Genomic DNA, 15,996 nt, shown 5'->3' with positions numbered 1-15,996 from the left:
TTTTACGGAATGACTATGACCTGGATGACAGGGAACCTTCATCAGCACCCTTATTAGAATCCATACTGGAAGTTGGTCCCAACAGGAACTTAATGAAGTCCTGTTAGATGCGTTGATCTCAGGTTTTTGGTCCACCTGGGTTAGGATCAGGTATTGGACTGGTCTTCAGCCTTACCACATATATACAGGGTTTCTCCAGCTTCTCAAATTTTTTTATTGAAATTTGAAACATGGATGCCTCCAGTAAAGCACATTCAAATGAAAATTTATCTTAAAAACACTTATCATTTAATGAACAGTATGGAATAATTTCATATTTGAAATCCTTTCAGAAGTTTGAATTCTAAATATGACTGGACTTTCCCTTTAAATCAACACCAAGAAACGCTGCCAGTTCTGATCTGAAGATCCCACATTTTAAATAGTTATGGAAAATTATGAACTTTATGTCCTCAGGACCAAAAAGAAGGACTTCCTGGGTTTTCAAAGCTACGATCATCCAGCATCTGTGGTGGTATGGAGGTGTGATGGTGCCTTTACCAAGGAGTAACTGACTCATCCATGAATGCATCATTTATCCTGAAAGATACATCCAGGTTTGAAAGCATCATCTTCTTTTAGGGAGACAATGCAGAATCTTATTCTGCTCACCTTCCAACAACGAGGCGTCAGAGTTCCCATCTAGACTGAGCTTTCCTCAGTCCAGACCTTGCTGCAGTAGAAATGGAGCACATTGTGAAGCACAAAATACGGAAGTTGTTCATCAAACATGCAATTGACAGAACTCCACCTACAGAGCTTTACCAATAATTCCCCAAACTCGTAAAGGAAAAATTATGCATAGCTAAACATGTAGATGGATCCTGTTGCAAACAATTTTAAAATCACTCAATATATGTTATAAATCAAAACATTTGTCAGTTTGAAATTTGTATTCTGATCTAATTTACGTTTTAAACATCTTGACTTCAATGAAATTAGGTTGTATAATATCCTTTATGCAGGGATGAATGTTTCACTCTGTCAGAATATCTAATCTGTAAAGCGCCTTGAGAGGACATGTTGTTTTATAAATAAACTGCTTTGATTATAAATGCTTATCTGTTTGTGTTCCACGGTTTTCCTCCAATGACCTCAACTTGATGATTTCACAACCAAAGTGTTGGTCTAATATTTTATAAAAGATTAAAAATGCTACATAACAGATAGGGTTAGGCACATTGGTGGCCCTGCCTGATGATAAGAGCTTTTTAAAGAAATAAATGGAAAAACTGCAAATATCAATGTAGTTCAGTTTAAATCAAGTAAACCTGTCTTTAGGAACCAAACACGTTATCTTTATTCCTTAATTTTTCCCAAATGACACAAAGGCACAAAACTAAAAGAAATATCTAAGATACTAAAACTTAAAATTCAGTGTTACAGAAGTTTCCTGTCACTGTTTTCCGATATACTTCTAAAACGAAACCTGGAATCACAGATTATATCCAAACATAGAAAACCAACGACATGACTGAAACCACACGTTTTTATTTCATTAAGACAAAAGCTGGACAAATTATTGTAAAGAAAGCAGAAATGATGGATTAGCAGTAAAATTCCAATGTTTACAGAAGAATTTAATCACAATAATGTTTAGGAAGACAGCATGTAGGGGGATCATTTGAAAGAGATTAAAACAATGAAATCAGAAAGAAAATTGTAAAATAATTCTGACAATTCAAAGTACGTTTAAAAAGAAAAGTACATGTCTTCATAGAGGAACAAGCCTTGTTCATGAGGGGTTAACCCCTTGACGTCAGATTATATATATATATATATACATATATATATATATATATATATATATGTATATAAGTGTGTGTGCATATATCATAACATACACTGTTAGGGGCCAGTTAGAAACAAGAGTTTGCCAAAGGTTCCTGTTCACTGAATGTAATAACTGGCACTGAGGGAATGGACATGATATCTGGTTAATAAAAAGGGTTTGTTGCATAATTGCAACGATGGGTGTCAAAGGGTTACATGACTGATAAAGTCGCAGGGAAGCGGCTGTTCCAACCGCTGCATTTACGAATTCTCCCGAGTTGTGCACGACTTTTACACGAGTGAATAAAGTGAATGTGATTGGTCCATTATCAAGGGGGCAGGATTGTTGTGGCAGAAGGTTCGCAAGCTAGTTTGGTTGTGGCCGGTTTGTCAGTAGAATCTTGCTAACCAGTTAGCATCTTAATGCTAGCAGGTTCCCAATGGGAAATTCCATTGGGACCAAGTAGCACTAAATTGGGGACTTAGAAACGACGCTGTCAAGGAACGCTATGGACAGAGGAAACATGCAAGAGGAGGAGAGTTTAGTGTCGGAGGTCGTGGATGAGTCTCCTCCGTCATCCATTTTTTATTTAGAGGAGGAAAGCGGGGACGAAGATGTTGTGGAAGAGGACGCCAGGGCGGCAGAAGCTTGGTTTGGTGTAGAAGGCTTCCAGCCGTACATGTTTGAGCCCTTGCCTCGCAACGCTGCCAGTTCTGTTAGCTCTACGCCTGCCGAAGACACAGACGTCCATCCCCGTGAACACTGGGACGCAACTCAATGGGAAAGGAAAGGATTCTGATTTCTGATTCCAACCGTTGCGTATATTAGCTGCGACATATGAATCAAGATGCTATGACCGAAAACATTTGATTGACAGATGACCGTTGATATATGATTGGCTGAATTTAGGTGTTCAGGCTGACGTAGAACTAACTGGCCTGCATAACAGCCACAGATTTTAAGACAGGATTTTTTTGAAAATAGAAATTTTCTAACTTTTGGCACGATATCGTCTGATAAAGAGTACATTTATATAAATATTTAAGACAGAATGATTTGACATTTAAATATGATTTCCCTACGACTTTAAAGGAATAAAATGTTTTCATGTTCTCTTAAAAACAGAATTTGTCATTGCGTCAAAATTAAATTGTTTATTTATGGATGTCTGTAAAGACAGTAGTTCACATGAATCTTAAGCATCATTTCAAAATATATCAAACCCACCAGAGATGTGATGAATCTGAACTAATAGGATCTGGATGGGAAGTTCTGAATATAAAGGAGAAAATACTGTATGTATTCAACAAAACGCGTTGATGATGGTCTGATTTTGTATCTTCCCATTTACCAGCGATCAGGTTTTGATGCCTCCATCGGCCAGTTTTGTTATCAGGCGCTGTGGAACTTTGACAAAAGCAGGCGGGGGAGGCCGAGCAAAGCGCTGCGGGATGGCAAAGGAAAGTCGAGGCCTTCCTGACAAGGCAAGAAGTGGCCAAGAAAAAGCAGACTGATGATGACCAGAGAACTGATGGTGGGACGCTCCTGGAAAGGCAGCTTTGGGAGGACCAGAGATGCGATTGTGAGATTGGATCTTTGGATTGGAAAGGCCATTGGTAGGTAGAGCATGGAAGCGATGGTGGGAAGTTCCTGCAAAGGCAGCGTAATGAGGACCATAGAAGCCGTAGTGAAATGGACTGGATGAACCAGTGTGAGGTAGACCATAGGAGATATGGTGGGATGATCCAGAAAGATCCTGGTGAGAAGGCTTGGAGGAAGTACGAAGAGATTTAATGAAGGTATGCAGGTGATTGCGCCTCTCGCCTATTGACTGCTGGAGATAGGCACCCCTTGCAATCCCACTTGGGACAAGCATGTCAGATAATGGATGGATGGATGGATGAAGGGGATTTTGGTAGAGCGGCAGAGAGTGTTTTTGATGAGAGGAAGTTGGCCACCGGTACATAGAAGACTCAGAATTCAAAGATTGACGAGGCCTTAAGTATACATGGTGGAAGGTGTTCAAATGAGGAAGGTGTGGTTGAGGGAACCCTAAAGAGGAAGGCTGAGGACAAGGTGGAAGCGGTTGCTCGTGCTTAGCAAAGAAAGCTGGTCTAGCATTAGACAAAGCTGGATTTTTTAGGTTAATATTGTACATAGCCTCCCTATTAGTGGGACTTAGTGGCATAAAGTCATAATTTGTGGGAGATGGTAAAACAGGATAGATTTGGTTCATTTGTTCCGATTTGAAATTACCTTGTAATCTGGGTTGAAGGGGGTATGATGGCTGACCATAGGAGGGGCCTGGATTGCCTAGAAGAAAGCCTGCCATCGCCTTTAGATGGGAGCTGGAAGGCTTGTCGTCTTCCACAACTGAGCAGTTTGCCTGAGTACTCAAGGTGTCAGAACTGTTTGTTTTGGTGATTTTTAAGGAGCTGGTATTGTCTGTAAGATGTTCAGTGCTTGATGGGTTAGAGGCGGGAGCCCTTAAAAAGTTCCCAGACGAAATAGTGGTTTTATTGGTGGAACCTGGCCTATTGGAAGGTAGCTGCGTTTCAATGGGTTTTGTTCTGTTTGTCCGGAAAATTTGGGCAAACAACCTCTTTGATTTGTTAATCAGATTTTTGGTACGTGAGCTTGGGGATAGAGATTCACGTAGAACATTAGCGGAGTGACCTGTGTCGTTATTACAGCCAGATGTGGCAATGACATCCTGGGTGGCAGGAGTAAGTTTAGAGGTATCTCTATGGATGGTTTGGGTAGTGAGCTTACTTTTACTGTCACTTGGAGTTTTGGTGTTTTTTCTATGGGAAGAAGTAAAATCTGACTGAAATGGAGTTGTTTTTTCATGGTTAGACATAACTGCTGGAATGGCAGTGGTTAAGACTAGAGGACTTTTTGTTGCATTGGTGAAGTCTTTAATGGTTGTTCCTAGGATTGTTGAATTAACTCTGGTGTGTTTTGGTTTTTTTTTACCACTGAGGATATGGGGTACTTTAGAGCCTGTGGGAAAGAGGATGGCAGCTGAACTGTTAATGGGAGTAGCCTGAGGGTCAGTAGTCGATGTCTGTGGCACAGCGGTGGACTTAAGATTTAAAGTTTTGATCTTGTACTTAGATGTTTTCTTTTGACCGGCAGCAGTTGACGACAGTTTGACATTTCCTCTGTTAAAGGTGGTAACATTTGTTGCTGTGGGTTTAGTTTTTAGCAGAGGCTTAGCTGTAGCAACCAGAGATTTAGACGTCTTAGCTAAAGGCTTTTCGGAGATAGTTGAAGTTAGGGTTGTTGCTGCATTGGGAGTGGTTCTACTAGGACTGTTTCTTTCTTTATCCCCACTGATGATATTTATTTCTGATGTCAAAGATTCATAACTTGGGGTTAGGGCTGCAGGACCTGGGGTCGTTGCTTCAGGACCTCTTACATTTGGAGAAATACTGTTAGTTGCTGTGCTGACAGCGTTTGGTTTCTCGTCTGTAATATCATTTGTTGTGGAGTCCAATGAACCAGAGTCGCTTATCCCTCTCAGGACATCAGTTACACACGTTGAGAAAAAACATTTTGTTTTGTTTTGCGTTGAGTCCGAATTTGAATCTCTAACTCTCTCACTATAGGGCTCTGTTATAACATTAAAAGGTGCAACCACCATCTTATTTGCTGGGTCAATATGAGGCAAACTGGGTAATGGTGGATTCCAGTTAGCATCAGTTGTGATTTTGTTTGTAATTTTATTGTTGGCCAACAAACCAATGCTCATCCCGTCTTTGGTAGAAACAGCAACATTTGTTGCTGTGGAGTTGTAGGGAGGGAAATAGTGTAAATTGGGGGTAGTTGGTTTGGGTTTAGTTTTTAGCAGAGGCTTAGCTGTAGCAACCAGAGATTTAGAGGTCTTAGCTAAAGGCTTTTCGGAGATAGTTGAAGTTAGGGTTGTCGCTGCGTTGGGAGTGGTTCTACTAGGACTGTTTATTTCTCTATCCCTACTGATGATATTTATTTCTGATGTCAAAGATTCATAAGTTGGGGTTAGGGCTGCAGGACCTGGGGTCGTTGCTTCAGGACCTCTTACATTTGGAGAAATACTGTGAGTTGCTGTGCTGACAGCGTTTGGTTTATCGTCTGTAATATCATTTGTTGTAGAGTCCAATGAATCAGAGTCACTTATCCCTCTCAGGACATCAGTTGCACACGTTGAGAAAAAACATTTGGTTTTGTTTTGCGTTGAGTCCGAATTTGAATTTTTAACTTTCTCACTATGAGCCTCTGTTATAACATTAAATGGTGCAACCACCATCTTATTTGTAGGGTCAATATGAGGCAAACTGGGTAATGGGGGATTCCAGTTAGCATCAGTTGGGATTTTGTTTGTGATTTTATTGTAGGCCAACAAACCAATGCTCATCCCGTCTTTGCTAGAAACAGCAACATTTGTTGCTGTGGAGTTGTAAGGAGGGAAATAGCGTAAATTGGGGGTAGTCGGTTTGGGTTTAGTTTTTAGCAGAGGCTTAGCTGTAGCAACCAGAGATTTAGAGGTCTTAGCTAAAGGCTTTTCGGAGATAGTTGAGGTTAGGGTTGTCGCTGCATTGGGAGTGGTTCTACTAGGACTGTTTCTTTCTTTATCCCTACTGATGATATTTATTTCTGATGTCAAAGATTCATAACTTGGGGTTAGGGCTGCATAACCCTCAGTCGTTGCTTCAGGACCTCTTACCAAACCAATGCTTATCCCGTCTTTGCTAGAAACAGGTGTAGAGGCCGTCATGTTACTCCCAAAGGTATTATCCTGAGCTAGAATGTCAGGGTAGTTACCGTTAGAAGTGTTGGTTAATTCAGCACCGATGGAGTGGGATGGTGTGATGGGTTTGGAAGGTAAACTGGAGAAGAACTGATCAAAGGTTTTATTTGGGGATGTTATGATTGGCTTTGGTGTACCGCCATCATCAGAAGTGTTTGATGGATTGATAACGGTGGAACTAGGGGTGGTAAGATATCTCATGAGACTAGAACTTGCCGTTATAGGTTGAGAGTCACTATTTAGGCCTTGTTTAGCTTTTATGTGAACCTTTCTACTTTTTTTATTTTGCTTAATGCTAATTCGAGCTTCAGTAGAATGAATGGAATTAAGTATTATGGACCTTAAAGTTGTAGTTGGAACATCTTGTTTGGTTGGGAGCCCTTTTCCACTGCTTCCAGTAACATGGCCAGTTGTAGAGGTGTCAACAGGGATAGAATGAGAAGCTTTACTTATGCCAGACTGGCCGTTATTGATGTGACTGAAGGGAAGGATCGAGTTGTTTGAGGGGAATGTAAAAGTTTTCAACTCATCACTGGTTTTACTTAATGTGGTTGTAGTTTTGGTTGTGGAGGCTTTGGTCAAAGTTGGCTCAGCAGAGATGCTAGTTTGATCATCGGAGGATATGATGGAGTTTTCAGAGTCTACTGAGTTGTTACTGGTAGAGATTGGATGGATGGTAGTTGAAGCTAAATCATGCTTGTCAGCATTCTGATCCTCTTTTCTGGTCAAAGAGTAGTTTGAGATCATAGGAAAACTAGAGGTTGTTGTCTGAGAGTCTGTTGAACAGGGATTACAGGGGAAAGTTGAGCCTGTGGTGGACATTACCTCAGCTTTGGCCGCTATTGATGTAGTCATAGTGCGATTATTATTCAAGGTAGATAAAGACATAGAAAGATGCGTCATTGACCTTGAGGTCGGTATGTTAGTGGCACTTGGATTGAGTGGAGATTGAGGAGGGGAGGCGGTTGAAGTTTTAAAACTGGTAACTGTGAATGTCTTGTTGCTTGACCTAACAGGGTTGACCAGCAGAGCTCTTGGTCGTCGTTCTCGTCCACCTTCTCTTTCTTCGAGTGAAGAATTCACCTGAGGTAGCTTTACGGTAACATCTTTATTTTGGTGGCTCATATCTGGTGAGGCTAGATGCTGGCCGGCGGTAGGATTCCTGCAAGTGGCAACAGCTGTTTTTTGTTTCTTCAGCAGGTGATCGTAGTAGAGCAGAGACAGCTGGTAAAATGAGTTTCCACTGGACATCTGAAAATAAAATCATAAAGGAAAGACTCAGAAGGTCAGTTCATAAAATTTAAAATCCATTTAGAGCTGGATGTTGTGCTTCTTTGATCTCACACTGCAATACAGAGAACCAAGTTTGTCAGCACCAATAGTCAGACAGTGTGTGGTGGTTTCAGTGACTTTAGCCCTGTCCTGCATGGTTTAGGTGTCTCTTTGCTGCCATGTGTCTGACTTTAATTAATTGGAGATTAACAGGCTTCTGCAGCCCCTGATGGTTGCTGAGGAGGCAATGCATTAATCTAAATTGGATTTTCTGGAATCCAGTTTGTGTGGTCTGTTTTTGTGTTTCCTTTCCTCCTCCACCAGGTGGGGCCCGGTCTTCATTGGGTCTCCCTGCACACCTGCAGCTCATTGCCTCATTACCTGTGGAGTGTTCTTAAGCTGCTGACTGCCCCTACCTCAACGCCAGAGTGTTTGCCAAGACAGGGTACTTTAGCCATGCTTAGTTTAGCAGAGTCTAACCTGAGTTTTTGTTTGCCAGTTTTGGGTTCTCTAGCCAAGCTGAGTTTTGTTGAGTCAAACTGAGTTTTTGTCAAAATGAGTCTTAACTTTGTTCTTGTCTTTGCCTCTCGGCAGGAAGTCATCCTGCAAACTGGATTTGTTCGGGCCTTCTCTTTCTGGAACGATCAACTGAGCTTCTAACTGAGCTGGGGTTCCAAACAGGAAGTTTGGATCCATTTTCCCCAAGAGGTCGTTTGAGCTTCACACCAAGCAAAGTTTACATCTGCACCGCAGCCCGTTCAAGTACCACAGGAAATCTGAGTGGCAGTCAGCTTCTCCGTTCACCAAGGAACAACCACAGTCTGACTAAACCCTGTCCGCCCAACACCAAACAAGACAATCACTGGAACCATCCCACACAGACTGGAATCCATAAAGGACACATTTTCTGGAGAAGTAAGTCTGCAACCTATTCCTCCAATTCAAGCCTAAGAATCTAATTTCTGACTGAGCCTGAACTAACCGCAGTGTCTTTCCTTCACCCTCCAGTTCCAGTTTGACAGTGTTCTGAGCAGCACTGGATTTATCACCATATTCTTAATAAACCAGTTAAACTTTTCCCTGGTCTCTCTGTTGGTCTTCTGCATTTTGGGTCAGACCTTTAAATAAATCATGGCACTGGAATGGAGACATGTCCATGCAGGCAAGGAGCCCGAGGACCAGGGTCTGGAACCATCGCTATAGAAAATGGTAATTTATTCTTATGAAATTTCTTTTTGTCCCTTTGGCTCTTTATATCAGGGTTCCCAAAGGTGGTTTCACAATATGACTTTTTCACAATCAGGCACCAAAATATATCATGAAACAAAAATACCATTGTCCTATAAAATAAATAATTGTACCATAAAATAAGTAGATCTAGATCTCATTTAAATTCTTCATAAAATGCACAACTAAATAAATAGATGTTCCATTAATGTAAAAAAAAAAGTTCTAATAGAAATTTTATTCAAAATTATTGCCTTACGGAATATTTATATATAAACTCTGAGTGAAATAATTGTATGTATCTTTAGGGGGTCGCTTCTCTGTGTCGCTAAAATGTTACCTAATAAAGTGAAGATTTGCCGTATTCTAACTTTTATCTTCTTCACACCTCTTCATCAATAGAACCTGCTGATCATGGTTGAGTTATCCTGACTGAGATTTTCGTTGATTCCGTTTCCTGTTCGGGTTCCCAGAGCCTGACGTTACGAAACATCAGAGCATCCGATCAGCTGAACCTGAAAGAGGGCAGCAGCTGCTTTACCTGTGATAGGAGGAGGCTGCAGGAGAAGGGAAGCTCCAACAGAACCCACAGTCTAAAGGTCCGAATGGAACCAGCACATCCGTCAGGCAGCAACAGCAACCTTCTTCCATCTGTAGAGACACATCAAGATCAATATTATGTCCTTAAGTCTCAAATGATCTGAGACGTTCTTCTTCTTGTGATCTAAAATGCATCCTATCTTCCAGGTTTCTGTTCAGAATCCAGAAGGGATAAAGCCTGTTTTGTTTGGCCTTTGGATTTCTTTCATCAGAAGAAAGCGGTAAACCATATGAAGAAGCTCATTTCCTACCATGCAAATTTATTTTATAAAGCATTTTTAACACCGAGCAAGACCAAAGGGCTATACACAATCATAAAACACAAATAATCAATGAGAAAAACAATAGATATAGTGGTGTATAAAAGTAGCAATAATATAAAAAGCTATAATAAAATAATAAGACAATATCTCAGGTTGTTTTAAAAGGTAAGGAAAAGAAATGAGTCTAAAGAAGAGATTTAAAATTAGAAAGTTCGGAGGCCTGTCTAACAGCCAAGGGAAGGTCATCCGACAGTTTAGAGGCTGCAGCAGAAAAAGCAGGATCTCCTCTGAGCTTTGAGCTGATCTAAGGGAGCGAGACGCTGTGTAGGGAAGAAGCAGCTCAGGCAGGTAGGGGTGGGGCAAGACCAGTAAGAAAAAGCACATAAAAGGATTTTAAAATGCCTAGAATAAGAAGATGAGCCTTGATCGCGTTTCTCTGTTCCTCTTTTAAAATTAATTTGCTGTCGATATCTTCTAGAACAGACCTAATAGCAGAATCTACACACCTCAACTCTCCAGCGGCAGCCATTGTTGTTGTCACCCAAGCGCGCTTTGGTCACGTGGTTGATTACGTTACTGTTGATCATCTGTCCATCATCGTATAAAGCCCGCCCTGACAATTTGATTGGCCCGCCAGATATTGTGCTAGCATACTCGCGCTACTGTAGAGCAATGCCAGACCGAACTTCCCGACCTCAAACGTTGTGGGCGGGACTAAGTTCGGAATGGCACCCAGGCTGAAAATGTACTGGCAGCCAATGTAATGAGGCTGAAATAGAGGAAATATAATCCAACTTGCTTGTACTTTTTAAAAGACGTGCATCAGCATTCTGCATCCTCTGAGGCTAATATCACTGATATGCAGGTCATAGTCATGCCAAAAAAAAAAAATCCACTGGACTTTATTTCCAAGTTTGAAGATGTTTCGCTTCCGACCCAGGAAGCTTTTGTATTGAAAAAGCTTCCTGGATGGGAAGCGAAACGTCTTCAAACTTGGAAAAAAAGTCGAGTTTTATTAATTCATCTTTTGTCTTTACCAAGACTGAAACACAAACAGAGGACAGGGCAATTCTACTGACATTAATACGCTCCAGAATGTTTGGCAGCACTTGAAATAAGTAAAAAAATTTTAAATTAAGTGTATTTACCCTTGATTTGAGTAGTTAAATGAGATAGTTTGCCAATGGAATCAGTATTTTTACTCTTAAAATAAGATAATAAGATAATTAGATAATAGTCACTTGAAATAAGACAATGCAATTGTGTTTTCTTATTTTAAATCTAAACTGTCTTGTTCCATTGGCAAGATGTTTCTTTTATCTCCTCAATTCAAGGACAAATGCACCTATTTTAAGAAAAAATGACTTATCAAGATTTAGATTTTTTGCAGTGAATAAACTAAATATATGGCCATCAATGTGCCTCTGTACACTGATATGGACCGCAGTCGAATCTGTAAAGAAGACAGTACTTTCCCCTGCAGCTAAATGGTTGTCGGTTCAAACCTCAACTTGTTGATTCACATGTAAGACATGTGCAGAGTCCTGGAGTTATTAGGTATGGAAACTTCATGTTTATTGGGTTTCACATGTCAACTTCATGGGACTTTTTTAAAGGTTTATGTGCGTTAGTTAGCGAACGTGTCAGAAAAATGAAATTATTCTGACATAACAACGATAGAGCCTTGGTCCTTCTTGATTATCAGAATGAATAAATGTTTAACTCAGAAGCTTTGCCATGCATATAAACATTTCTCTGCTCCAGCACACCTAGATCTAATGATTGCTACCATTTAACAGCCACTAAGAGCTGCTAATCACATGGTTATTAAGATCAGGTGTGTCGAAAAAACATCCAATTCAGCTTTGTCTAATATTTATACAAGTCACGGATCAAATTGAAATGTTGATCAAACTCTGTTTATTTTGACCCAGGAAGGTTCTGCTAAATGACTCGAGACGAACCCAGAGATAAATAATAAACCCCAAACATTAAAAGTTATCAAACATACTCTGAATTGATCAGTGTACCATGATGGGTCTGTCCTTTCACTGTCCAAACAAACACATCAGCAGATAGAATCCCTAAAAAATAAATAAATATAATAATCCCTCCTCTAAAAGACCTTCCGAGAACCTGAAAAACTGCTCTCCTACATCAGCTTTAAAATGTTTCTGGGAAATCTAGATGTTTGCTGTTTTCCAATCAGTTATTATTTTAAGAAATTTGCATTCATGATATCACCTTGGAGACGAAGGTCAGAGTGTCTGATGAGGGAGAAGCGAACAGAAAGAGACGTGTTGCTGCAGAGAAACTGCGGCGCCTTGAAGTCTGCATCACCTGCAGAGTCTGAAACAAAAGGAATAGACAGAAAATTACAGGAATTGATGTCAAAAAGCCACCAGGTGGATAGCAGAGGTAATGCATGTCAAAAATCACAGGAATTAGAGAAAAAATAAAAAAAAGTTTCTGTCTGTCCAGATCTTTACTTTTATATCGTTATATAGGAAACTATTAATGGTGAAATCTAATCTCCTTCATGGAGAAAGAATAGAGCGAAGAAACGACCTGAGTAAAGACAAGAAGAATCATGCTGTGGGACATGATGATGATGATGGTCAGAGGTAATGAAGATGGGTGGAGCTAAATCAGGACAATCCTGGAAGACAAGAGGCTGGCATACCAAAAAAGTAAAAAAGTTAAACAACAAACAACTGGGCCTCATTTTCCAAGTTTGAAGAAATTTTGTTTCCTATTCAGGAAGACTTTTCAATTCAAAATGACATCAGTTTGTTTAATAAAACTTTTGATCACATGTGGATCTTATGATCACATTTGATCACCACATTTTTTTTCCCATGCTGGTAAAACCGGCAGACATTTTGAATTAAAAAAGCTTCATGAATGGGAAACAAAACGTCTTCATAGTTTGAAAACAAAGTCCAGTGTTTATTTTTTTATTTTTATTTTTTTACTTTTTAAACTTGTTTTGGAATGACTATGACCTGGATGACTGAGAATCATCACAAGAACATATGACGTAGGTCAGAACTGATTCAGATTCCTACGGAGGAGGATTAGGGCCACTGGAAAAAAAAAAGTTAACTGATTATTAAATTTTATTTCAGTTTAACATGGGAAAAAAGTCAGAATTCTGACTTTAATCTCAGAATTCTGACTTTAATCTCAGAATTCTGTCTGAATTCTGACAATAAAAAAAGTCAGAATTCTGAGATTAAAGTCAGAATTCTGAGATTAAAGTCAGAATTCCCATACTAAACTGAAATAAAATTAAAAAAACAGTTATTTATTTATTTTTTCCTCTGGCCCTAATCCTCTTCCGTAAATTCCAGACTGAGGATGCTGGAGAAATTATGTTTTTAATAGTTTTTTTTATAGATGTTTTCCAATCAAATCTGACTGAACATCTGATGTTTTACAAAGGAAGGTAAATGTTTTTAGATTTAAAGCTGGTGGAGTTCTGCGTTCTGATGGCCCCCCCCCTGCCAACAGGTCTGAAAGTTATGGAGGTATCATCACTGTTCCACGGTTCTTTACAGATCTCCTAATCTGAACAGTGACTGGTTCTAATCCGATGCTGTTAGAACCAGAACTGAAGGCTGATTAAAGACAGAACCGGCTTTCTTTGCTCAGTGTTGGTTCCGTCTGTCTTAGAGGAGCAGGAGGTCCGAACTTCATGGCTTCAGTTGTTGGAATAAACAGCATAAACTCTTTGATGTGGGCCCGACCCGAGATAAAAACCCAGAACTCTGCAGGAGGCGTTTCTTTCTCACCTTTAACAAACTGCCACACCTGCAGGGAGAAGCCTCTTCCTCTCATCCGGTCCGAATCCTGAGCCTCTCTGTTCTGGTCCGGTTCCTGAGCTGAGCTCAGCTGGATTATCACCAAGCCGATCCAAATCCAGACGGTCATTATCAAGCTGGAACCAGGCGATTTTACTCTGCTGATCTGGAAGCAAAGCAGAAGACGCTCTGGGAGCTGGATGGTTGGAACCCGGAGCTCTGCAGGAATGAAGCATCAGAAGAAAATAATCAGCTGTTTTAATGACCTGACATGAGCAGAACCGTCCTCCTCCCCTCTGGATCTGTTGGTGTGACCTCTCTGATAAGACTCAGGGCCTCGGCACCACGGCTGCCGCCGTCTGCAGACGCCGTCCTTCAGGTTCTCTTCTCCTTTCTGCTGGAGAACAGAAGCACATCAACCAACAGAAACCCTTCAGTTGAGTTTCTGGTTCTGGAAGGAAGACCCGCGTCTAAAGGTCATCAGGTGGGTCCATATCTGCACAGACCTGAACTTCAGCTTCTGCTCTGATGCTCCTTCAATGAGATGAAATGTGTTCTTTTAAAAATAAACCGTACCCTGTGAGAAGCTGGAAGAACAGGCAAAGCCCTCAGCACAGGAATTTGTTGCTAGGCAACAACAGCCACCACGCAGCTTGGAGCAATAACATGATAAAAATGATTCAATCTATTTTTTGTTTCTAATATTTTTATTACAGGCACTAAATAATGAAACAGGCTCCACAAGGAATACAAATAAATAAAAAATACACTAAATATAAATATATTATTGTGTGACGAAAGTAAACACAATACAAGTATATACATTTTATAACGAAGGTTAAAACTTTGTGAAATGTTTTAGTAAATAGAGAAAAACTCAATATATATTTCATATATAGTTTATTTTGTTTTGTTCAGAGAAAAAAATGTATTTGCTTTTCCAAAACAACACGTTTCTGAGCTGTAATTTAATTTTAAGATATGAGGCAACATTCCATAAGTCTTTAGTTTCTCTTTCCTGAATTATTTCAAAAACTATAAGAAGTTTCAGGATAATAAACAATTAAATAAAAAATTTCAGCTCCAAAACTTTAAAGCATAACTATGTAATAAAATGCCTTTTGTCTGCCAGACATTTTCACACATTGGAGAAACTTTAAGATTAGAAATGGTTGATTTTCTGTCTGAAATAAAGTAATCTGTGTACAGTTTTATATTGAATACTGACATGCATTTATAAAGGTAGCTTTTATTCTGTGTGTCACAGTAGCTTCATCTGGTCTGTTCCTGTTTGGCTGTGACTCCATCCTGGAGAGAAATATCAGCTGTGCTGCTGCCATCAACACCTTTGCTTCTAGATGTTGGAGCTTGGCCTGTTTTCCAGTGTAGTCCTGTTTCTCTGACTGTGACTAACTGGATGTGCTCTCTTCATCCTCTGACATGGGAGCTGGCTCGGAGCTCGTCTGCCTGGCTGTGTGTTTCCTGGACGGGGCCGCCTGTGGAGCTGGTTGACAGTTGCCTTTTGTATCTATGCTTCTTTTTCTATGTCTGCTTCTGTCTCTTTGAACCCCAGTGGGCCTCAGCAGATGGCCGCTCACACTGAGCCTGGTTCTGCTGGAGGTTTCCTCATGTTCAAAGGGATTTTTTCCTCTCCACTGTCGCTACAAGCATGCTTACACTGCAAAAAATGAAAATCTAAGCAAGTCATTTTTTTCTTAAAATAAGTGCGTTTTTTCTCGAATTGAGGATGAAAGTGACACTTTGCCAATGGAACAAGGCAATTTACATTGAAAATAAGAAAAAACTATTGTATTGTCTTATTTCAAGTTCATATTTTCTAATTATCTTATTTTAAGACTAAAGATACTGATTTCATTGGCAAATCATCTTATTTACCTACTCAAATTAAGGGTAAATACACTTAATTTAAACATTTTTTTACTTATTTCTAGATCGTTTTTGCAGTGTAGTGTGAGGGATTGCTGAAGAGTCAATGAGTCGATGCAATCAGCTGGTTTTCCTTAGATAGAAAACTTTGAATCAATCTGACTGGATGATCTGGTGAACTGGAAAGTGCCTTAGGATGACGTGTTGTGAATTGGAGCTATAGAAATAAACTAAATTGAAATGAAGCCTGATCCAAGCGTCAGCATTTTAAAATCCATTTTTCTTTCTCACCTTTCAAAGGGAAACACGCTCCTGCAGTCTGAAGTCAGGCTATCGGTTTTC

At 40.0% G+C, this 15,996-nt stretch overlaps 2 protein-coding genes across 2 annotated transcripts; both read right to left on the bottom strand.

The window, feature by feature from the left end:
• Positions 1–3,017: 3,017 nt before the first annotated feature.
• Positions 3,018–7,313, bottom strand: LOC119774465 (mucin-6-like). Its single transcript, XM_038271985.1, has 2 exons — positions 7,149–7,313; positions 3,018–7,094 (listed from the first exon to the last, which is right to left on the bottom strand). Exon 2 carries the CDS (start codon positions 6,801–6,803, stop codon positions 3,171–3,173), a length of 3,633 nt encoding a protein of 1,210 aa, XP_038127913.1. The 5' UTR covers positions 6,804–7,094; positions 7,149–7,313; the 3' UTR covers positions 3,018–3,170.
• Positions 7,052–14,411, bottom strand: LOC119774452. Its single transcript, XM_038271974.1, has 7 exons — positions 14,344–14,411; positions 14,083–14,263; positions 13,759–13,986; positions 12,209–12,313; positions 9,643–9,752; positions 7,145–7,853; positions 7,052–7,080 (listed from the first exon to the last, which is right to left on the bottom strand). The coding sequence occupies exons 3-7, from the start codon at positions 13,895–13,897 to the stop codon at positions 7,052–7,054; spliced, it is 1,092 nt and encodes a 363-aa protein (XP_038127902.1). The 5' UTR covers positions 13,898–13,986; positions 14,083–14,263; positions 14,344–14,411.
• Positions 14,412–15,996: the final 1,585 nt, after the last annotated feature.

The sequence above is a fragment of the Cyprinodon tularosa genome, unplaced genomic scaffold (genome assembly GCF_016077235.1).
Source record: "Cyprinodon tularosa strain WSP-4 unplaced genomic scaffold, ASM1607723v1 ctg813, whole genome shotgun sequence".
Lineage (NCBI taxonomy): Eukaryota > Metazoa > Chordata > Actinopteri > Cyprinodontiformes > Cyprinodontidae > Cyprinodon > Cyprinodon tularosa.
This window is presented reverse-complemented; position numbering and strand designations above follow the sequence as displayed.

Coding starts and splice junctions, on each gene's coding strand:
- LOC119774452 (XM_038271974.1), bottom strand. CDS start 13,897: ATGACCGTCTGGATTTGGATCGGCTTGGTGATAATCCAGCTGAGCTCA. Junction 9,753..12,208: donor CTCTGACCTTCGTCTCCAAG/GTGATATCATGA, acceptor GTGTCTCTACAG/ATGGAAGAAGGTTGCTGTTG. Junction 7,081..7,144: donor CAAAACTACAACCACATTAA/GTAAAACCAGTG, acceptor CCTTCCCTTCAG/TCACATCAATAACGGCCAGT.
- LOC119774465 (XM_038271985.1), bottom strand. CDS start 6,803: ATGAGATATCTTACCACCCCTAGTTCCACCGTTATCAATCCATCAAAC.